At 51.0% G+C, this 23,592-nt stretch overlaps 1 protein-coding gene across 1 annotated transcript in view; it reads right to left on the bottom strand.

The window, feature by feature from the left end:
- Nucleotides 1-11,463: 11,463 nt before the first annotated feature.
- Vstm2l (V-set and transmembrane domain containing 2 like) overlaps nt 11,464-23,592 on the bottom strand; it is a 29,866-nt gene continuing 17,737 nt past the window's right edge. The window contains exons 2-4 of the mRNA XM_052181550.1: nt 20,341-20,510; nt 18,684-18,734; nt 11,464-11,970 (exon numbers count right to left, since the gene is read on the bottom strand). Of these exons, the coding sequence (XP_052037510.1) occupies nt 11,704-11,970; nt 18,684-18,734; nt 20,341-20,510 (488 nt within the window). The 3' untranslated portion in view covers nt 11,464-11,703. The remainder of the gene's footprint in view (nt 11,971-18,683; nt 18,735-20,340; nt 20,511-23,592) is intronic.

Below are 23,592 nucleotides of genomic sequence, written 5' to 3'. Positions count from 1 at the left end.
TTTGGTTTTTTGGTTTTTTGGTTTTTTGGTTTTTTGGGGGGCCAAAGGATTAAGGGATGGAGCCCAGGCGCTCCCACATGCTAGGTAAGTACACTACCACCAGCCACACCACCAGGCCCCCCATATGTGTCTTAGTTACTTTCTTGTTATGTGATAAGACTCCCTGAAAGGAATCTAAGGGCGAAGTGGCATATTTTGTCTTACATTTCCAAGGGATGCAGACCATCACAGCATAGAAGACATGACCGGAGGCAGGAAGGCATTGGGGGAGAGGGAGGAGCAGGAGACTGGCTGGTCATACGGCATCCACGTTCAGGAAGCAGAGAAACTGGACAGGAAGTGGGATTGGTCTGATAAGACTTGAAGGCCCACCTCCAGGGACGCAACCTCCAGTGTCTTAGGAAATGGTTTCCATTGCTATGTCGAAAAACCACAGCTGAAGCAAACTGGGAAGAAAAGGGTTTATTCAACTCACACTTCCACAATTGTCCACCCTTGAAGGAAGTCAGGACAGGAACTCAAACAGCAGGACCTCAGAGGCAGGAGCTGACGCGGAGGCCATGGCGGGGGTGCTGCTTACCGGCCTGCTTCTCACAGCTTGCTCAGCCCTGCTTTCTTAGAGAACCCAGCACCACCAGCTCCCGCATGGCCCCACCCACAAGCAGCTGGGCCCTCCCTCCCACATCAATCACTAATTTAGAAAATGCCTTCCAGGCTTGCCCACAGCCCAATCTGATGGAGACATTTTCTCAAGTGAGGCTCCCTCCTCTCCAGTGACTCTAGCCTGTGTCGAGATGATATGAAACCACCCAAGGCTCTGTTTCCTAAAGGTTCACACAACCTTCCCAAATGGTGCCACTGGCTGAGGACCAACTGCCCAAACACATGACCAGTCCATGAGGGACATTTCCCATCCAAGACACGAGGCCTGATTCTTTACTAGAACAGTAAATAATGGGACCCAGCAGCGGACCTGATAACAACCAGTTTGAAAGCCGCAGTACACGCGCACAGTGTCCTGGACCACCTGCAGAAAGCACTTCAGGATGATACAAAGTCTCTCTGCAGTTCCCATAGTGACAAAGTCACAAGCTGGCGACTTGACAGTGACAGCTAACAGGCGTCCCTTTTGTTCTGGAGAGAAGGAGATGCTGAGTTTTATAGGAGGTTAGCGAGAATGGAGGGTAAGCCTTTCCCACCCCCATGTGCAAACCTTGTGTTCTAGCCCCGGAGCACTTGGACTTCATAGGAAGAACTCCTGAGTGAGCCAGACCTTGGGGCACAGGCCTGTAGTCCCAGCTAGGAGGCAAGCTGAGTTGGTGTGCACAGGTTCAAGACCTGCCTAGTCTATGAAGTTGAAGTCCAGCTGGGTCGACTTAGTAAGGCCATATTTCAAATAGAAAAAGGGCAGGGAATTGCAGCTCAGAGGTCAAGTGCTTGTCTCATGTATGCAAGGTGATAGAATCCTGTGATGCAATCCCTCCTGCTGGGGGACCCCCTCCCCCCTCTTCTCTCCCCCTTCCCGCAGTCTAATCAAGGCCAACGTGCTGAAACTAGACAAGTCTTTTTCCGAGAAAAATGGTCTAAAAGGAGTGTAGAAAATGAAACCAAATTAGGACTAAATCAAGAAAAGAAAAAAACCTGTAAGATTAGGGAGAGAGTGGGAGCAGCTGGAGGAGGTGTGGGCGGACATGGCTCCAGGGTCTGCCTCAGTAGTGACAGCAAGGGCCTCTTTGGGGAGAGCATGGTGCAACACACGGGGAAGAGACGTTGTCAAGGGGACTCAGACACCAGATGGTGCGTATCCCAGGATCCGTGCCAGCCACAGCATCCCTTCATCTCCCATACTTTATTTACTCTTGCGTCCTGATTGGTTTTCTTCAAATATTGATCTATGTTTCAGGTGCAGATGTAATACTTACCCTTTACAAGCAGCCGGCATCTGAGCTCCATCTTTTCTCTCCCACTTATCAGAAATGACGAAAGCTCTCGCTTCATCTGTCTGCTCAAACACCTCACTCTGCACAAGGGATATCCCAGCAACTCGCCTACCCAGTGGGGCAGAAAGGCAGAGTAGCAATGCAGATTCCCAGGCCCTACCCTGTCACCATCCTATGCTTGTCAATGAGAACAGCCTCATTGAACCAGATGCCAACTTCAGTGCCTACATAAATCCTCTAGGAAATCCTGGGAGTTCAGGAAGAGGAAGTGGACCTAACATCACATACCTCAAAGGTGACAAGAGCTTGGATTTGAACCCATGCCTATCTGTTGGCTTCCAGAGTTGTACTTAGAGATGACTAGCAAAAGCCATAAAGCCATTCAGCATAACTCTGTAATTGTTTTCCTTCTGGATATTGGGTAGTAGGGTGGGGCATGCCCCTGGGACCTACCTGAAACAGCACTCACACTAAAGTGTTTAGAAGCTTTGCTAATAAGGTTGAGGCTCCTAAAACATTCTGCAAAAGTGGAACTGTTTGAAAGGATTAGAAGGATTAGGAGGCGTGGCCTTGTTGGAGGGGGTGTGGCCTTGTTGGAGGGGGTGTGGCCTTGTTGGAGGGGGTGTGGCCTTGTTGGAGGGGGTGTGGCCTTGTTGGAGGGGGTGTGTCACTGTGGTGGGCTTTGAGATTTCAAAAGTCCACATTAGGCCCAGGCTCTCGTCTCTTCCTAATGCCTGTGGATTAGGATGTAGCTTTCAACTTCTTCTCCAGCATCATGTGTGCCTATGTACAGCCGCGCTCTGTGCCATAATGATAAGGGACTGTTGGCCAGCCCCCAGTAAAATGCCTTATTTTACGAGAGTTGCCTTGGTCTTGGTGTCTCTTTGCAACAATAGAACAGTGACTAAGACAGTTTCAGGACATTGGACAGTGCTAGGGGGAAATTAAGCATTCGCATTGAAGTTAAAAGCACATTAAAGCCAGGCATGGTGGTGTAGACCTTAGATCCCAGCATTTGGGAGGAAGAGGAAAGGTGGCACACTTGCCAGAGCTATTCCCTCCACCTCCCAAAAAAACCACTCTACTAGCCCTCTCATTTTACAGAAGACACTGGCCAATGCAATTAGAGAAGAGAAAAGAATAAGAAGTGTATAGGTTGGAAAGAATTCAATTGTTGTTTACATGGCTGGGCGGTGGGCATAGACACCAAGTGGGAAAACACTGCCAATGTTAAAAATCCAATACAATGGCTGGATACAAAAGTGGAAAATGACACAGAAAACAGATTGGGGTGTAGCCCAGTGGTGGAGTGAGTGTTTTGCAGGTGCAACACTTTGGATTCAAGCCCTAGCACCAAAGAAATATGACCTACAGAAGCTGGTAGCCTTCACACATATACAAAGATCAATGTATTAGAAGACAGCAAAGGGGGCTGGTGAGATGGCTCAGCGGTTAAGAACACTGACTGCTCTCCCGAAGGTCCTGAGTTCGAATCCCAGCAACCACATGGTGGCTCACAACCATCTGTAATGAGATCTGACCCCTCTTCTGGTGTGTCTGAAGACAGCTACGGTGTACTTACATATAATAAATAAATAAATCTTTAAAAAAAAAAAAGAAGACAGCAAAGGATTTTAGTGCAATGGTAACAGCAAGAAAAGTGTGTGCTAACTCACTAAAAACTACACACGGGGGACTGAGAGATGGCTCAGTGGGTAAGAGCACTAACTTTTCTTCCAGAGATCCTGAGTTCAATTCCCAGCAACCACGTGGTGGCTCACAACCATCTGTAATGGGATCTGGTGCCCTCTTCTGGTGTGTCTGGAGACAGTGACCATGTACTTACATACCTAAAATAAATAAAATCTTAAAATAAATAAATAAATGATGCACAGACTATAAAAAGACAGCATCTTTACTATGGGATGAGGGTCTTGCCTTTGCTGATCTCAAACTCCTGGTTTCAAGCAATCTTCCTGCTTCAGCCTCCCAAGTGGCCAGGAGGACAAGCATTTGCCACTGTGTTAGGCTCAAAAGAAAACCTAAATGTTCTCTCTTCCCTCAGCATCTCTTTTGAGAAGGATTTTATTTTATGTATGTATGTATGTATGTACGTATGTATGTATGTTTGTATTTAGTCTTTGGAGCAGAGTTTTTTCTGTGTAACCCTGGCTGTCCTGGAACTTGCTATGTAAACCAAGCTGGCTTCAAACTCATAGAGATCTGTCTGCTTCCCAAGTGCTGGAATTAAAGGTGTGTGCCAACCACCACCAAGCCGAGAAGGATTTTTCTTTTAAACTATATGTATATGTAGGGTCTGGAGAGATGGCTTAGCAGTTAAGAGCACTGGCTGTTTGTTTGTTTGTTGTTCTGTTTTTTGTTTTTTTTCAAGGACTGAGGTTTGTTTGCCAGTCTCTACATGGTGGTTTACAATCCATAACTCCAGTTACAGGGGATCTGATGTTCTTTCTGACACCCAAGGTATCAGGGCATGCATACACACACACACACACACACACACAAAGTGCATATATATGCATTCAGGTAAAACACTCTCAGACACAAAATAAATTTAATCAATCTAAAAAGAAAGGCTCATAAATTATATGTGAATGCACATGAGTTCCGAGCCTGAGAAGGCCAGGAGGGGCTGTTTGATCCCAGATACTTGGTGTTAAAGAAGATAACAAATTGCCCAATGTGGGTTTTGGCAACCAAGCTCAGGTCTGCTCTTAGCAGCTGAACCGTGTCTCCAGCTCCTCCCTCAACATCTTATTATTAGATGTCCAGGACTGAGAGTGCAGCTCAGTGCTGGAACACTGACCTAGTGTGCCAGAGCCCTAGATTTGATCCCTAATGCCCTCAGCATTAAAAAATTTTAAAAAAGTTTTAATAAGCATAAAAGTTGATCTAATGATATAGAACACACCCACATACCCACCACCTTGATTCTCCAGTCAGTTTTTTCTGTATTTCACAATATGATCTATGGCAATCCACAGGAGTAGCACAGATATTTTCATTCTCAATCAACCATATTCCCGAAACACTTTTTTGGAGAGGTTCAGAAAAGAGGCCTAAACCAGGAAGGGAATGCTGAGACACATGCAGACATGGCTATGTAAGCATTTGCTACTTTAACTTACGGTTTTAACATAATTCCAACAGTGGTGGCTTGGGTGAGAATGGCCTCCACAGGCTTATATATTTCAATGTTTGGTGCCTGGTTAGTAGAATTGTTTTGGGAAGGATTGGTGGGGCGTGGCCTTGTTAGAGGACGTGTGTCAGTAGGAGTGGGCCTTGAGGTTTCAAAAGTTTCTCTCTCTCTGTCTGTCTCTTTCTGTCTCTGTCTCTGTCTCTCTGTGTGTGTGTCTCTCTCTCTCTGATTCTCCTTCTCCATCTCTCTTGCTTTCTCTCTCTCTCTCTCTCTCTCTCTCTCTCTCTCTCTCTCTCCTCTCCTCTCTCTCTGATTCTCCCTCTCCCTCCCTCTCTCTCTGTCTCTGTCTCTCTCCTCTCTCTCTGATTCTCTTTCTCTCTCTTTCCCCTCTCCTCTCTCTCTGATTCTCCCTCTCCCTCCCTCTCTCTCTCTCTGTCTCTCTCCTCTCTCCTCTCTCTCTGATTCTCCCTCTCCCTCCCTCCCTCCCTCTCTCTCACTCTCTCTGTGTCTCTGTCTCTGTCTCTCTCTCCCTCTCTGATTCTCCCCCCATTCTCTCTCCTCTCTCCCCTCTCGCTCTCTCCTGCTTGTGGATAAGATGCTAAGCTCTAAGCCACTGCTCCAGCACCATGCCTGCTTGCTGCCGTGCTCTCTGCTATGAAGGTCATGGACTCACCATCTGGCGCTGTAAGCAAGCCCCTAATGAAATACTTTTTAAATAAGTGGCTTTGGTCATGGTGTTTCTTCACAGCAGTAGAAAAGAACTGTAACCAAGACACCAACTAAAATAACAACTGGGTTTTGTCTGAGCCAAGGGTTGGATGCAGAGCCTTGGGCATGTAGAGGGAAGACTTTCTGACTCGATTCTAGTTCTAAAAGAGCGAAGCACTAAGTTCTGGAGACAGAATATTACACTAGAGCCAGGTGCACAGTGGCGCATGCCTTTAACACCAGAACTTGGGAGCCAGAGGCATGAAGATCAGTATGAGTTTCTAGCTACCCTGGTCGACATAGTGAGTTCCAGGCCAACCGGGGCTATGTAGAAAGATCCTGTTTCAAAAAAACAAGAAAAATGCTACATGGAGAGGGGAGTAGAAAGTCGCAGAACACATTGAAATGTGTCACAAAGCTGTAATAATTAACACGGTGTGATACTGAGCCATCGTAGGAATAGACAGAAGATGGGGGACGTGACCCTGGGGTGGGGGTGGAGCTTGGCTGATGGCCTCTTGGATCAGTTTGGGGGTGGGGGAGAGGATGGAGGTGCTGCTGACATTCTAGAAAGATTAAAAAGTGAGCTCATACCTTAAGACAATTTAAATTCCCAGAGCCTCCAATTTATGTTTATATAATGAAAGGTAACTCAGAAATGATAACATAATAGAGAGACTGAAACCACTTAACAATAAAAAATATTTGTCAAACAAAATGTCAAAAGGAAAAACAAGACAAAACCAAATTGAAATTCACTCCACAGAGATGCCACAAGTCAACAGGATGAGGGGCAGAGACTCAGCCAACAGTGAGACCCAGCCAATAGAGAGACAGCCCAGACTGAGCCGTCAGATCCCAGGGAGGGTGAGCAGGGGGCTGGTCAACCGGCAGAGAGCTGCTGGGTCAGTGAAGGGCAAGCATCTGGCTTACTCCACAGACGCAGAGATCAATGCCTTTGATTCTAAGGTTGTGGAGACAGGAATGAGGGGCTGGGCGCACGCTCACACACCATTTATAGCAGTGTAAATTGCTCCCACGTCCATGGAAAGTAATTAACAAGAATTAAACCAGTGTCAGCGCTTTGACCCTGCAGTTCTAAGGTATAGAGACATCCTACAGAAGTGCTCTGCCTGTGCTCTGGCTTGCCAGGTGGAACACTCCACACAACCTTGTTACTGGAAGCAGGAGATCCCAGGGACCAGCTTCTAGGAACCCTCTGAATAAATCATTCCCTGTCCAACAATGGCATAGCCTACAGCTGCTCAAACTGCATGGGAGATGTATTGAAATGTAGTTACCCTGGGGTTGCTATGTAGCTATAGATGTTCATGCGGTCTGAAGGCCAAGAATTTAGAACAAACTCCATACTGGATTCTTTTTGTGGTGTGTGTGTGTGTGTGTGTCCAGCCTTGAATTCCTGGTTTCACTGGCTATAAGGCATTTTCTTAATTAGTGATAGATGCAGAAGGGCCCAGTCCATGGAGGGTGGTGCCATCCCTGGAATGGTGGTCCTGGGTTCTACAAAAAAGCAGGCTGATGCTAGGCAGGGGTAGCACATGCACTTGGGAGGCAGAGGCAGGTCAATATCTGTGTTCAAGGCCAGCCTGGTCTATAGAATGAGTTCCAGGACAGCCTGGGCTACACAGAGAAACCATGTCTTGAAAAAAATACCGGAATTCCTGGGTTCAAGCAATCCTCCTGCCTCAGCAGCTAGAGTGACTGGGGACCCAGGCATATACCACCATACTTAATTTTCAGGTTACTCTCTGAAGCACATGCAAATGTATGTGCTTGCCTGTGGAAGCCAGCATCTCAGGGTCCTTCCTTGGCTGCCAGGGTTCTGCCATCGGACTGGACTCTATAGGCCAAGCTGCCTGGCCAGAAGCTCTGGGATCCTGTCTGTCTCCAGCTCCCCAGCCTTGGCGTAATTCGTAAGCATGCCTATGTTTTTAAAAATGTTGGTTCTGGGGATCAAATCCAGGTCTTGATGCTTGTAGAGCAAGCAATTTATCAGCTAGGCCATCTCCTCAACCCACAGGCTATTCCTGTGTTGGGTACAAAGGGGGAAAATGGCTTGCAGCATACCCTTAGGGAATGTTGGGGTTGTTTTGAACCTTCAGGACAGGCCTGGGCACCACCTTAGGACGGTGTCTCCCAGCCTCATTGTCTCCATTCCCCGCAGCCGCCACCATCAGCTGTGCCCTGCTCTCCCTAGCATTCACTTCAAGAATCACAGTAATAAGTAAATAGAAGCTCTCATTTCCCGAGCGCCTGCAGAGCGCCTGGTTTTGGCATATGGGCACAGGGCTGCAGCTAGGAGCAGTCCATTCCTTTTAACAGCTTTATCGAGTGTTCCACATACTGTATATTCATCTACTTAAAATATCTGTTCCTTGATTCAGCAAATCTACACAGCTGTACAACTCCCATGACAAGCAATCTTAGAATATTTCTATCACTTTCCTTATCGCAATGCTGTCAAGGTTCCTGTATGTATGTAGTATGCAGGAAAATGTGCTTTTTCATCCCCAAATAATATTTCACTGCCTGGATAGACCACATTGTCTTCGTCAGTCACTCGTGGGTGGGTGGACGCTAAGTTTGTTTCTGATTGGTGACGGCCATGAATTTTCATTCATAGGCTTTTATGCGGACATGTGTTTCTCTTGAGAGCGGGCCTGCTGGGAGGTGTGGAGTCTGTCACGAATGGGACTGCCTCACTTCCCATCCCCCTCAGCCGTGTGGGTGTTTGGGCTCTGCACAGCAAGCTCCCAGCATTCCCCATCTGTCCTTCGGATGACAGCCCTCCTTGGATGTGATGTTGGTTCACTGTGGTTCAGGTCTCACTTCCCCAGCCACATCACCACTACACAGAGAAGGAAACTGAGGTTCAGGAAGGTGAGGCGGGTCCTGCTGGAGGCCTGTCAGCGAGGATGGGCAGAGGCAAGACTCAAGTCCAGGCACTCTTCTTCCCCAGGGCCCTGGGCCTTCCGAGGCCAGCGTTGCCTTTGGACACTTCTGAAACGGATCACATTCACTGAATAAATGCTAGACACTGACCAGATGACCACTGGGCAGACAAGATGGCCCTTGGATACCCAGATTCTGCAACAGGTGCAGGCCCTACTGCCTCCATAGCTAGGTTAGTTACGTCTCAACTAACCATCCATTCATCTGTCCACCCACCAGCCATCCATCTACCCCCCCATCCATCAGCCCTTCCACACACACATATATACGTCAGTATATGCATACATCAGTCCTTCCAATCCTACAGCAGACCACCCACCCACCGATCCATCCATCAGCACATCTATCCAGCGTCCACCTCTTATTTATTCATCCACCCATCTATCCATCATCCATTCATCCACCCACCACTCATCTATCCATCATCTATCCTCCCACTATCTACCCATCATCCATACACCTGCCAGTCCATCCATTGTCTATCCACACACCTGTTGTTCATCTATCCATCCACCCTGCCTGCCCACCTGCCTTCAGCTGTCCTCCTCTGAACTTGTGTCCTCATTTCAAAAGTTGAGGATCCAGGGCCTGTCTTGGGGGTACCGTGGTGCTGCAAAAGTCTTGGGGGTCCCTGGGTAATGCTACTGGTTTTTGAAGGTGCAAAGACAAAGGACCTGCTGGCCATCCTGGCTAGAGAGATCCGTGTCAATTCATCCACAGGTAAATCTCAGTGGAGGCGTGGCAGTCGGGAAGACCCCAGGCATGCACGCAGTGGAGGCGTGGCAGTCGGGAAGACCCCAGGCATGCACGCAGTGGGGGAGAAGCAGTTTGAAAGCATCCATTCTTGGCAGGGGCCAAGCACTCCCACTTTTAGGCTAAGGAAGGTTCAACTATCGTGTAAGCTAGGGGGAACTATGTCCCTGTCCCTCATTTCCTCCTGTGTAATAGAGGCTTGGAGACTGTCCAGGGGAATATGAGATCCCTTTGTGGACAGCCCAGAGCACAGGCCTAGCAAAGGCTCCTAAGGCTCTCATGTTCAACCAAGAGCAGACATAGAGGAGGAGCTCAGAGCAGCAGCCTTAGATAAAGCACTCAGAAGGATCACACCCTGTCGGCCCTGTTCTGGAGAAGTTGAGGCAGGAGGATCAGGAGCTCAAGGTCATCCTCTATTAGACAGAGTGTGAGGCCATCCTGAGCTACGTGCGACCATGTTTCAAACACAAAACCACAAAGTTCAAATATGTGGGGGCTGGGATAAAGCTCCGTGGGAGAACACTTGCCTAACATGTGCAAGGAACCCCATTCCCATCACTGAAAAAGAAATTAAAATATCTCATTTAAAGCGACAGTGGGTGAGACAGCTCAGTGGGCGAAGGTGCTTCTCTCCAAGCCCGATGACCTGAGTTCGAGTCCCAGGACCCACGTGAGGGAAGGAGAGGACTGACATCCCTGATAGCCTCAGGTTGTTCTCTGGCCTCGGTATACATCCCCCACCTCACCACTCAAAGATGAATGTAACAAAAAATAAAGTGGTGTACATATAGGCATTAAAACTAAAAACAGCTGGGCGGTGGTGGCGCATGCCTGTAATCCCAGCACTCTGGAGGCAGAGGCAGGCAGATTTCTGAGTTCGAGGCCAGCCTGGTCTACAGAGTGAGTTCCAGGACAGCCAGAGCTATACAGAGAAATCCCGTCTCGGGGAAAAAAAAAATCCAAAAAAACCAAAAAGAAAACAAAAAACAAAAAACAAAAACCCCTAAAAACAAACCTGCTAATCTATAATCCCAGTCCTTGGGAGACTGAAACAACAGGACCAGGGGTCCCAGGCCCACCAGGGCTATATAAGACTCTATGGCCAAACCGATGATGATGATGATGATGGTGGTGGTGGTGGTGGTGGTGGTGGTATTACCATAAGAATCATCACTGGGAATCACCTGGGACAGTAGAGGGTACTGAGGGCCAAAGTGGGGGTCCGCTATAGGGTGATGGGTTTGTTGGGTGGCAGCTACAAAGATGTTTATCCACACGTGCAAACATGCTTCACAGATTATTCTCTGTGTGTGATTATCTCAGAATCTAGGACTAATTCGGTTCAGGCATTCACAGCAGGGGATCGACAAAGACTGTTTCTCTCCCTTTGGGGACCCCTTCCTCAGCAGCAGCAGCTCCTGCTCTCTGCAAAGCTGCCAGGTTCCTCTCAGCACCAGGTCACCTCTGCTCAGTGCTGTGACCTACGAAGAAGCCCTCCCTCCCTCCCGCCCTCCCTCCTTCCCTCCTTCCCTCCCCACAGTGGCTCAGCTCCCAGCCTCAGCAAGGCACTGTCCGGGTTGGTTTAAACCGCTTTATTGGAGTTGGCTGGTACTCACAGGTTGGGTCGTATACACAGGGCCCGCTCACCCCTAGGCAAAGCCCTGGGCCTCCCACCTCCCCTCCATCACCGAGGGTGGCCAGAGGTTTGAGCCAGTTCCGGGGCGGGGTGGGCCCAATAGAAATATTTACAAACCACCAGGGTGAGTGTCCCCTGATCGGGAATGGGGATGGGATGGGTGGTGGGGGTCCCTTGGGTGGACGTCACAGGCCCGAGAAGGGGCTGGGCGTGGGGTGGGGGTTGCCGGCAGAGGGGGGCTCGGGGAGAGCCTGGGGGCCCTGAGCGAGCCTGCTGGTGCTAACTCTGCCTGGCGGGGCAGCCTCCCGCGTGGGGCTGGTGGGGCTCCGCCTCCCTGGGGGTCCCGGAGCCGGTTCCAGGTAGAATGAGGAGGAACAGGAGCGCGGGGCCCCGGCCCGGCTCCTCACCAGGGGGGTGGCCGCGAGGACGGGGTGCACGAGGCGGAGCCGGGACGGGGATAAGCAAGCAAAGCACACGCGGGACTCCTCTGCCGCCGTCGCCGCAGGGCCGGGAGGACTGCATGCGGGGCGGGCGGGCTACAGGCTGCAGGCCTCGGGCAGAGAGCGCTTGCGCAGCTCGCGGCCCGGCTTGGGCGGCGGCGCGGGTGCGGCGGGGGGCGCATCAGGCAGCTGCAGCACCGAGTTCTCCCCGGGCTGCACCCGCAGGTAGGCTTTGACCTTGTGGTGCCGGGCCTTGCCGTCGCTGAAGTCGATCACGCGGCACTCGTAGGTGCCTTCGTCAGTGGGCTTCACCCGCGACAGCCGAAGCTTGTGGGAGATGTTGCTGCCCACCACCTTGACCACCTGGGGGCGACAGAGGCACCGTGAGAACCGGCCGGGGTCGCGAGCCGAGCCGTCAGGCTGTCCCCAATCCCACATACAGCCAGGGAGGGGCCCCAAGGTCAGCATCCGAACCGTTGAATGGCAGACGGACAAACAGAAGCAACGCTAACCCTATCCACGGAGGGTTGCGTGCAGTCAGTGGAATACCGCCCAGCATGAAGAAGGGTGAGCCAGAACTGAGAGTTCCACCGACAAGCAGGGGACCAGACTCCTGGCAAAGGCTGTGCTGCCCCGCATAGGACCGAAGCCTGCAGCCTCACAGCAGAGCTTCGGTAGAACTCAGGAAGGCTTGGGAGGTGGGGGTTGGGAAGGTGTGTCCCACAGTGAATGTGTGGCCAGAGGAAAATCTTCAGGAATCCCCTCGCCTTCCATGGTCTGGATCCCTAGAATCAAACTCATGTATTTGGCTTCATGGTCAGCGCCTGTTACCTGCTAAACCAGCTCACCAACCCAGTACTGGGCCTGAAAACCAGGGACTGGAAAGAAAGTCCAGATCTTAAACGCACTGGCTGCCACTGCACAGGACCGGGGTTCAGTTCTCAGCACCCACGGGGCTGCTCACAATTGTCTATAACTTCAGTTCCGGGGGATCCAATTCCCTCCTCTAGCAAGGGTACCAGGTACACGTGTGGTGCAGACATGTATCCAGGCAAACACATCAAATAAAAATAAGTAAAATCTAAGAAAAAGAGAGACACAGGCTGACGACGGAGCACTGCAGTTGGATGCTAGAGTTTAACTGTCCACTCCCCGGAGGTTTGGCTTTTTATTGATTTGATTATTTTAAAGCTAAAAATCTCACTGTGTTGTCCAGGCTGGTCTCTAAGTCAGGACCCTCCTGCCTCTGCCTCCTAAACACTAGATTGTAGCACCTCACCTGACCCTTAACACAGTTTTTAATTTTCATTTTACAGTTGGGGCCCTGTTCTCCTGGGTCAAGAACACCTAGCTTCATAGACAGCCTATTCCTGCTGTCTGTGGGCCATAGTTTAACTATATTCCAGACCTCTCTTGGGGAGGCAGATGCGGGTGTGGGTGGGAGGTGTGGGTGGGGGTACCAAATCTGACTCTCTTTCACACAATCAGCTGGCTCTGTTCATTGCTGTGTAGTATTCTATTGTATACTTGCCTACACAGTTTCCTGTTGGCTGGTATTCAGGTAATTTCCAGATTGGCACTCTCATAATTAAATCTGCTCTGAATATAACTCTGTTGGCAACTTTTTTTTCCATTACAAGAGAAGAAGCATCTGGAGTCAAATGCACCGTTAGGGAGACTGGGCGATGGGTATGGGGACTCTGATCTATCCTTTTGTAAATTCCTACATGTCTATAACTAAAAATAACAAAAGGAAATGTTAAAGAGGAAGGATCCTGGGGGTGTAAGGACCCAGTTTAGAGCTGAAAGCCCAGCTATCATCTCACAATTCTCACCCTTCTGGATATCACGGTAGCGGGCTGCTAACCTCACCAGCCCCATCTCTGGACGGGATCATCTGTGCTATGCCAAGTCTCACAGATCAGCTTTGGGACCTGAGTGATTCCCTGCTGTTCCCACCTCCCAAGTGAGGGCCCAGGGTAAAAATGATGGTCCCCGAGAGGGCAGGTGTGGCTTGTAGACATATTTCCCAGCCTGCACTGAGACGCAACATCGGGGAACACAGGATGGTAGATACCTCACAAACAGCAGCTAGTGTCTCTTGAGTGGAAGGACTCACCCCATCTCCTTTTTCCAATTGGAGTGGAGCCCTGATGCTGTCCCTTTGCCTTATGGTGCATACAAATAAGGTGGCGGATTTACTGAGGGGGAAACTCCAAAAAAGGAGTTTTGGCCTGGTCAGGTGCCAACCTCAGTATGTAGACAGGCTAGGAATTGATTTCAGGCTAAGCTCACCTTGGAAACAATGTGACAGACCCACAGAGGACTCCAGAGTTGGCAGCACAGGCCCCAGGAGAGGCTCCTGGTGAGGAGCCCATCCCCCCCAGGAAGCAGGAAAGCCTGAGGTGTGGTAGAGCAAGGAGCACTGGGGTGGGACGCAGACCAGACGAAACATCCCAAAGGAAAACAGGTAACTGAGCCAAGAAATAGGTGCTCCCTCTCTGTGGGGCTCCACTCTGACCGACTCCATCACCCTGACCAAGGGCACAGAAAGACCCCCGCGGTCCCGCCACTCTCTCTGGTGAGTTAGGAGAAGCCATCGCAAGTGCGCAGCGGGAGCGAATTACCTCAACATCTGTTTCCCTCACGGATATTAATTATCCTTCATTTGTCAACCCTACAAGGCGCTAATGGAGTAATAATGCGCAGCACTGGGAGCAGCCGCTCCTGGGGAGGGAGGCCTACGCCCCGCCCTCCAGGCGCAGGCAGAGACCGGCTCTGAGACCTCTGCCCCGAGTGCCAAGCCCCTCCGCCACCTCCCAGAGGCCAACCGACCTTGGCGGCCTTCAGAAGGGCAGGTGGTGGCCTCGGTTAGCACAGAGGCTACAGTACAGCCATAGGGGTACCCTGGCCATCCAAGGCCAGATGGAGGCGAGGCTGCGGCCAGACTTGGCCCTCACTCAGCACGGTGTGCAAAAAGGCAAAGACCCGAACAGCAGCCAATCCGTGGTCGGAGCACTTCACAGTAGCATGCTGTCCAAGGCGCGCGAGGGAGAAAACCCAGGCTCCCAAGATCAGGCAAGCTTGACCAGGCTCGGGGCGTGGCGTTTGGGCAGAAAACCCTCCCACCTCCCTCACCAGCCCTAGCCCTTTGTCTTAGGGACGACGCCCTGTCCTAGTAAGACTCAGCAGCAGCTGCTCCCTTGAAGGGGCTCTCTATTCTGCCTCAGTTGTTTGGGGTAATGGGAAGAGACCGCAGGGCTTCCTCATTCAGGAATCTGCGACTAGAGAGGCCAAATGACACACCGGGAGAGCAGCCTGGCTGTAAATCATAATCACAGCCCAGCATCGACAGGCCTCAGCGATTAAGCACCTAATCACGCCGAAAAAGCCTGGCCAGGTTGGCCCTGACCGCCAGCCTCTTGCTGGCCAGAGCCACACACCCCAGGCTCTGTCCTCCCAGCTGGGCCAAGAAGAAAGGCCAAGTCATCTGTGCCCATGGTGTGACCCTTTCCTCTGTGTGGCTCCCACGGGAGACCTCGGAGGGACCTGGGGAGGGAGGGAGGAGTGGGCGGGTCTAGCCAGGGCTAGTTTCTACTCCACTCTGCCATTTCACCAGGCCCTGGGCAGGGTTAAAGCCCAAGTTGGAACCCTGTGGGTCTGAGTACCTCTAGCTGGTCAGACTGTGGTCACCTTGCTGGACTGCCACTGCCACTGCCCCTGAACATGTGAGACACTACCCTTCTATGGAGACCCCACCATCTGCAGGAGCTAGGGCAGACCCGCTGAGTCCTCGCTTTTCCTTGACTGGCTGCAAGCCCCACCCACAGCTGGCACAGTGCTGAGAGCCCTGGAGGTCTCAGCCCTGCCCTCTAGAGAGCCCCCAACCCCGTGTCAGCTCAGGCCAGAGGTCTCAGAGACCAGCCCTTCTCCTCCTGTGGTGGTGGCTGCGTCACGTTTCCCTTTATCCCCTGGGAGTAGTGGATACATGGCCGGCCATTTTCCACTGGACGTAAGTGACTGTGACCTTCTGGAATCATCTCTTGCCTACTGTGACAGCAGTCATCACCTGACAGGCCCAGAGAAAGGGGAACATTTTCCTTTTAACTAATTTTTGTGAGTGTGTGAATGTGTGGGTATGTGCTTGTTTTGAGACATATGCGGAGGTCAGAGGATAACTTATCCGGGTTGATTCTCTCCTTCTATTGTGTGGGTCCCAAGGATCAAACTTAGGCCATCAGACTTGGGGACAAGCACCTCTACCTACCGAGCAGTGTTTCCTGCCCCAAAGGGAACTTCTTAAGTCAGGATGTCAGCACCATCTCTACCTGTAAGACTAGTGAATGATCAATGTAAACTCTAGTGCACAGAGCCTTAGCCTAGATACCTAATATGTGCCAGGCTCTGTGCTGGGCTGCAGAAATGCAACAGTGGACCAGACTCCTCCTGGGCCTACTGTCTCTGAAGGAGACTGATATGAAGAGAAAAATCTGGGCGCAGGGTACCTCGCTTACTGAGCAGTGAAGGGAGAGGTGGGACTAGATAGGAATCACAGCAACCCTCCCAGATCTTGAACAAGGCTGGCAACCCAGGTACCCTAAGCTCTGCAGGATGGCAGCCTGCGGGTCTGAAGGCCACAGGTCAGTACTGGAGGTGGGTTCCTCAGCCCAAGCTCATTCCAGTTTCTGGTTGTTTTTTTGTTTTTTGTTTTTGTTTTTGTTTTTTGTTTTGATTTTCTGAGACAGAGTTTCTCTATGTAGTCCCGGCTGTCCTGGAACTCACTCTGTAGACCAGGCTGGCCTCGAACTCAGAAATCCACCTGCCTCTGCCTCCCAAGTGCTGGGATTAAAGGTGTGCGCAAGCACCACTCACTCATTCCAGTTTCTAGTGTTTTCTTATATCATCTTATTTCAGAAAGAGGGCTAGAGAGTACGCAAAGCCAGACGCAGAACTCAGCTCCCGGCATGCTAAGTGTCAGTTCCCTGGTGTCATCAGGATCCTCAACTACTGTTGGTAGAGCTGACCCTGAGTTTGGAAGTTAGTCCAGTAAACCTGGTCTTTGGATAATGTGAGAATTTGAGGTGGGTCCCCTCTGGGTCCCTGTGGTCCCCACATGAGTTCCTCCGCGATCACCTGGACACACAAGTGAACAGGTGCATCGAGTCAGTCACACCATGGCAATACCCACATATACAGACAGGTTGGCATGTACATTGGACTGAGCGTATGTGAGAGATATAGTAATCAGTAAGTGTTAACTGGATACCTAATATGTGCCGGGCTCTGTGCTGGGCTGCAGAAATGCAACCGTGAACCAGACTCCTCCTGGGCTTACTATCTCTGGAGGAGACTAACATGAAGGGAAAAATCAGGGCGAAGGGAGAGATGGGACTAGATAGGAATACATTTCTAGGCAGAGAGCCTGGCCTATGCAAAGGCCCAGGGTTGGGAGGGAACAGATGGCCCTAAGCCTGGCAGAATGGTCACAGAGCCTTGAAGGCTAAAAAGAAAAGTTTGTACCATTTCCTAAGACATCAAGAACCCAGGCAGTAATGCACCTTGGGTGTGGTCTGCTCTGCCTGTGTATTTAAGAATGCCGGCTTCCATGGCTATGTAAAATGCTGGGCTTGGTACCAGACCCGGAAGCCCCAGCTGGTTGGAGGATTATAGAGATGGCTGGGGGTGACTTCACACTCCCACGGAGAACATTTATTTTATTTAACTAATTAGCATCGCATTCCCCTCTCATGAGGCAAGCAGCCTGGAATTATAATCCTCTCAATCAATTAGATAATTCTTTCTTTGCCAGAGCCCAGAGAAGCTCATGAAACAGTAGAGGCAGAGGGTGTGTCCTCCAAGGGGCTGTATCAATAGTTACGCAGACCTCTGCCCCAGAGGCTGATGGGTGCAAAGGCAAGAAGAGAGCGTGCTGTTGGCTGAGGGCAGGAGGGCAGGGTTGGCAACCTTGAACCATGGATGGCTGTAATTTCCATAGCCTTCCAAAAGGTACCAGGGAGACTGTGACCATCCATCCATCCAGGGTCTGACTTGCTGTCCCCTCCCCTGAGTAGCTGTAGGAGCCTTCTCCCTGGCCTCCTGGCCTCAGCGCCTTTACTTATCCTGGTGGCAGCCCCCAGTGCAGGGACACAGGTTCCAGTGTGGCATATCCAGCTGGCCCCAGGGCCCTGAGTTTCCCTATATTCCTTAAGAAGCTGTGGGACTTGGGAAGGGGACTTGGGAAGGTTGCCCCAATATACATGGTGGCATGTATATTGGCCAACCTTCCAGTAATCCAGCCTGGTTCTGTGGCAGCGCGCGTGCCCAGAAAAGTCTTCTCTGCTCAGTGTTTTTTTTCTCTCCTATTGTATGTTTTTGTTTTTTTTTTTTTTCCTTAACAGTTCCTATCTCTTCCAGGTTGGACTTTAGGTAGTCAAAACCCTGCAGTAACTGTCACACCCCAGCTCCTGGTGTCCCTGGCTTCCCTGGGCTCTGGCAGATGGCAGGAAGGTCAACAACACTAGTCACACTCCAGTGTTCCACTGCTTCAGCTGGCCAGCCTGTAAAATGGACAAACCTCCGCCCTCCCTGCCCAGGGTCACAGAGGAGCGGATGCCTAAGGCTGGCCAGGCCTAGAGTCCCTGTCCTGGAAGTCACACCCTGAGACCCTGAGCTTCTTCAGCTTTAGTAATGACGGGCCAGAAAGAGCCCACTCAGCCTCCTGAGACCTTGTAGCTTCCCAGTGACAAATGGGGCTGAGTGAGGCATGGAATACCACAGAGGCACACCTGGCCTTGGCCCGCCAGGGGAGAATTCGTCTTCTCTCTCTTGTCATTTATCCTGCCTGTCATTCAACGGACTTGAAAAATCTCTGGCTAAAAGACCCAGAAAAACAAACAAACAAAAACCTCACCAAGATGGGGTTAACCACCCCCCCCACCCCGTCCCTCTCCCACTTTCTCCCACTTCCTCCGGCTTCTTCCCACTACCAAAAATAAAGTCAGCTTTTTTTTTTTTTTTTTTGGCTACAGCTGTATCTTCCATTAGACCATTTGTGGAAAGTCATTATCAAAACTCACACTTATTTTGGTGGCGTCCTTCCCCGAGTCCTCCTGCTGAGAAGCTTTTAGCTGGGGGTGGGGAGGGAGGAACAGAGAGTAGAGACAGGTGTTAGTGAGGGGTGGGGGTGGGGAGAAGCACCACGGAGACAGAGGACAGGCAGAATCACCGTCAAAGATGCTGGATCTATCTCATGAAATGTCACCCTGAACCCCGTTCATACAGACACTCACACACATCCTAGTCAAAATTTAAAATGATAATAAAATAAAGGCTGGAGCGGTGGCTGAGCAGTAAGAACACTGCGGCTCTTCTAGAGGACCCAGCTTAGTACCCAATGCCCAGCTCCAAGGGATACAGCGCCCTCTTCTGGCCCCCCTGGGTACTTGCACTCACATGGTGTACATACACCCACATGAAACTAAAATAATAAATAAATCTTAAGAAAAATATAAGAAAAATAGAGATGGTGAGGTGTGGCATTGGTTCCCTCAGTTCTGTGTTTCCTGGCAATACAGGAGAGGGAAGTCAATGGGAAATGAGTGAAATCTGGAAATACCAACCACAAAGCCAGGTGTCTGAGCTCATGAGGATGCTTGGCTCTCAAGGGGGTGTGTCCATGTCTATATATAGATAGGGAAAAGTGTTCTCCATCTGGGAGTATGCTCAGTTCACCTAAACATGTTGCAGCATATGCAGTTGCATCTTTGGCCACGTCCTAGATACTTCCACCTCAAAAATACCCCAAGAATACCCTTAAACATCCCCCAAACACCCAAAAATCCTTTCATAAAGGTTTCCTCTGACCACAGGAATCTTCCACATCTGCATGTGGCAGGCTGACATACTGGGAATTTGTTATCCCCATAATCAAGACAGAGTTTGCCACAGATGCCCCATCACCTCACCAGAGGAGTGTGTGTGTGTGTGTACATGAAGGTATGCACACATCTGTTCATGTGGGTGTATATGTATGTGTATGTATTGTATACTATATGCTATATAGACATATATATGATAGGTTTCTCAGGCATGCCTAAAAGCAGACCCAGAATGCATAATGGAAGTGTACTTGACTCATTTGGGAGGGAAGGCTAGGAAGAGGCAGACAATGGCTTAGCTGGCCAGTGACACCTGAGCTGCCACCCTACCCTGCCGAGGCACCTTGGGGACACAGGTCTTATCAATGTCTCAGCCTTAGGGAGAGGAGGCAGGTTGCTAATCCACCACACCCTTTAATCTACAGATAGCAAGTGTGGATTCCCAGAGAAAACTCTTAGAGTGGTGGAGGTGATGGGCTGGTGGCAGTGTGAACTCAGGAAGGCTGAGTGTGTGTGCTCCAGTGCAGGGAGCCTATCTGCATGTAAGCATGGTGCTTGGAATGCACTGTGTGACAACGTGGCCTTATGGGGGAGCTCTCTACAAAAATATTGCAGGTGCTAGGGGGAGGGGATAGGAGGTGTCCTGAGACCCCCTTCATCTGTACCCGAAGGAGGTGTCATGTCGCAGGCCTCAGGCTCCCTGACACTAGGGGAGGACCTCAAATGACCATCACCTGCCCTACCTCTCTCAGGAAGAAGGGAGTGCCAGCAGGGTGTTGCAGAGGACAGGCTGCCAGATGCAGAGTCCCCAAGGTCCCCGCAGCGCCCCCTAGTGAAACCTATCCCAAGGTCTTACCTGGTTGGAGGCCCAAGTCTGCTTGTCAGTCCAGTCCCGGTGGCTGCGCAGGTACCACCACTGGATTTCCAGAGAGTAGGACGGGGAGCCGCTACCTCGGAAGGAGCAGGCCATCTCCACGTCCTCCCCTGTCCGCGCCGTCATGTCATGGGGCGTCTCTGTGAAGAGGGCTGTGTGGGGAACAAACAGACCAGGGCTCAGAAACAGGAGTCTGGCCCTGGGGCAGCTCTGAATGAGAAAACACTGTTCCAGAGGCTGAGGGGTACGTAGGCGGAGGAGTGATGGAGGACGGCTGACTTGGAAGAGAGTGGGGAGGCCGGGAGGCAGGGAAGCTGCCAAGTTTTGTTCTTCCAGATTCTTCCGTTCACCCCGCCCAGTGCCCAGCCCTGGTAGCCTTGCCCCAAGTTGTGGCAACCTCACCATCTCCTAAGTCAAACCCAGCCGTGAGGATCCCACGTCCCTTGGGGAGCATGCGCACAAACTCTGGCCCTCCTGAGGGACTCTCCTGTCAGGCTCCTCCCCTCCGCCTGGGGTCTTGCCTCTCCAACCTCTTCTCCAGCTCCCTCACCTCTGGTTCCTGTGAGCAATCAAAGCTCTGGTTTCAAGGTTTCAAGTCATCCTTTTGTGGGCCCCAGCAACATTTTATTCAGTGGTCAGCAGCCTGGCTGCTGCAGATATGCCGAGAGAGAAACAGAGAGAGGCAGCCACCCTGCCTGCAGGGCCCACCAAGTCACAGAACAACCAGTTCCAGGAGGCAGCAGCAATCCTGCCCCAACCCTCCCTTCCACCCAGGTCACTATGCTGCCCGCCCCCACTTCACAGGCCCGGCACCCCTTCCCTCCATATGCTCTGGTTCTTTCTCCCCAAACAAACTGTCTGAGACGCAGCAATTAGTATGCCTTCCTCCTCTCAGGAGAGATTATCTCAGACAGAAGGGAGATGGTAGATGCCTAGCAACTGCAGGTCACCTCAAGAATGTGATGTCTGTCAGCACCCTCCCCTGGACTATACAGTCCCTCAGGCCCAGCTCAGAGGAGACACTCCTAGCCCCAGAGGGTCTCCTGTCCCAGGAAAGAGGGAACCATGAGATGGGAGGTGGCACCCTGAATTCAAGGGGCATAGGCCTTACCCCCCTCCACAGGACAATGGGAGTTTTGCGTGATCAGGTTTGACCCGGCACCCACCTGGGGGCTTCTCTCTCTTCTGTGTACAAGGTGCCTGTTGTTTCTGCAATGCCTCTGGGTCAAAGCCCAGGAGGCCAAGGTTTACAAAGCTTCTTACGAAAGAAAAAAAGCTTTCCTGTTTCTCTGCAGAGTGGAAAGGCTAGCCGGGCCTGGGTCCCTAAGCAAGGCCTGCTTGATGATAGGAACATGGATTTAACCCTGGGGGTGTGGGGTGCTGTGAGCTACCTTTATGTGTGGCCATCCCAAGTGCTGGGCTGTCCTTGTCCACCCCTAGGGGGCAGGAGGAAGGCAGACTCCTGCAGGGGTGGGGCCAACAGAGCATGCCCCTCTTTGTCACAGCTCAGGACCTGTGCCAGGAGCTCAGGTTACATGGCAAGCCGCCTTTGGCTCTCTACCTCAACTCTCCCAGCTGGGTCTGCAGGAAACTCTAGGGGTGCTGGCCCAGAGGGTCTCCAGACCCCAGCCCCTTGCTGTAGGGCTAAACCGCCATTACTGTGCTGGCCTCCCTCTCTCCCTCCCTCCCTCCCTCCCTGCCTCCCTCCCTCCCTGTTTCCTGAAGACTGTTTTCATAAAGCATGCCTACCCCACACCTGCTCCCCTCTAGAATCTTCTGACCTAGGGTAGGAGCCAAAGTCCTTACAGGGGGAAGCTGGTCTGTATGTAAGCTAACATAGTGCCCGCCAAGGACAGTTTGCTGAGAGGATCAGGGACCTAGATTTTAGATTTTATTTATTTAATTAATTCACTTAAATGTAACCATTTGTGTATAGGGATGGTTACTGTCCTGGGTGGCATAGCTAATGTGTTATCTGTTCTTCCAGGAAGTAATAGCCATTTCTGACTTGTCGTCTGTCTGTCTGTCTCTGTCTGTCTATCTATCATCTAACTATTCTTTATCGTCTATCCATCTGTGTATCTATCATCAGTCATCAGTAATGGGAAAAGAGCCTTGTTCCCAGTAGGAGGTCAGTCGTACTTCTAAATGGCTAGAAAATGGTCTCCAGAATCCACATCTGACGATCCTGGGCCAAGCCGTTGTGGCCAACATCTTATTTTCCAAGTAGAAAAGACTCCAAGGGTGTCACAGAGAACCTGTCACCAGGAGGAGCCAGTGTGGCCCTGGAACAAGTGGCCCCTGGGTCCAGGGTCTTAGATCTGGGTGGCCAGGAAAGTGACCAGTAGGGCACGCACCTGTGTCCTACCCAACATGCCACTGCTAAGACTCAGAAACCAGAGAGTGGCCCTCCTTCAGAGCAGGCTCCACTGAAGATCCTGGATCTAGGCAATCGAGGCCACATCAGGCCTGACACATGACCCGGGAGGCTCCTCTCCTCCCAAAAGTGAGATTCTAGCAGCCACACGTGGCAGACAGGGCGGAGAGGGTCATCTACGTGGTAGCTCCAAGTGGTAGACAGGGGAAAGGGTGACGGGGGCCCAAGGAAGGGACATGCTTCTGTCTGTCCCTGCTCAATCTCTCTCTTGGCCACAGCCCCTTTCCCACCTCCTCCCCAGAACCTTCAGTTTCTCTCTCGAGGTTCAGAGAGGGCAGAGCAGAGGCCGAGTAGTCCAGCAGTTAGGGTCAATGAGGCCAGGTCCCAGTCTTTGAGACTCTGAAATGGCCCTGCCCTGGCCTGGGGTGGGAGAACGTGGGACAGGGCCCAACCCAGGCCTCCTTCCCTGAAAGCCCACTGCTGGTCTAAGCTAGCTCTTTCCAATGGAAATAGGCATGGAAGATTGAAACAGCACTGAGAGTCACAGGAACACTCCATTTTCTGGTTTCCTCATGAAGGAAGTTTTTTTTTTTTTTTAAAGCTAAAATTAATTTTAATAATATATTTTACTTAAATCAATTCCACAAATATTATTTCAACATTTAATAAAGTTACTAATGGGATATTTTACATCTTTTTTTTTCTTTTTTCTTTTTTTGCTAAGTAGTAGAAATCAGAGCATATCTGTTTGGGCCTCAGGCTCAGTGTTTGGTGGCCTCTGAGCAGATGTCTTAGCAAGCAATGAACTCCCTTGCCTGTCCTTGTGATTTAGAGGGGGCCCCCACAAAGTGCAACCC

The sequence above is a fragment of the Apodemus sylvaticus genome, chromosome 5 (assembly GCF_947179515.1).
Source record: "Apodemus sylvaticus chromosome 5, mApoSyl1.1, whole genome shotgun sequence".
In the NCBI taxonomy this organism is placed as follows: Eukaryota; Metazoa; Chordata; class Mammalia; order Rodentia; family Muridae; genus Apodemus; species Apodemus sylvaticus.
This window is presented reverse-complemented; position numbering and strand designations above follow the sequence as displayed.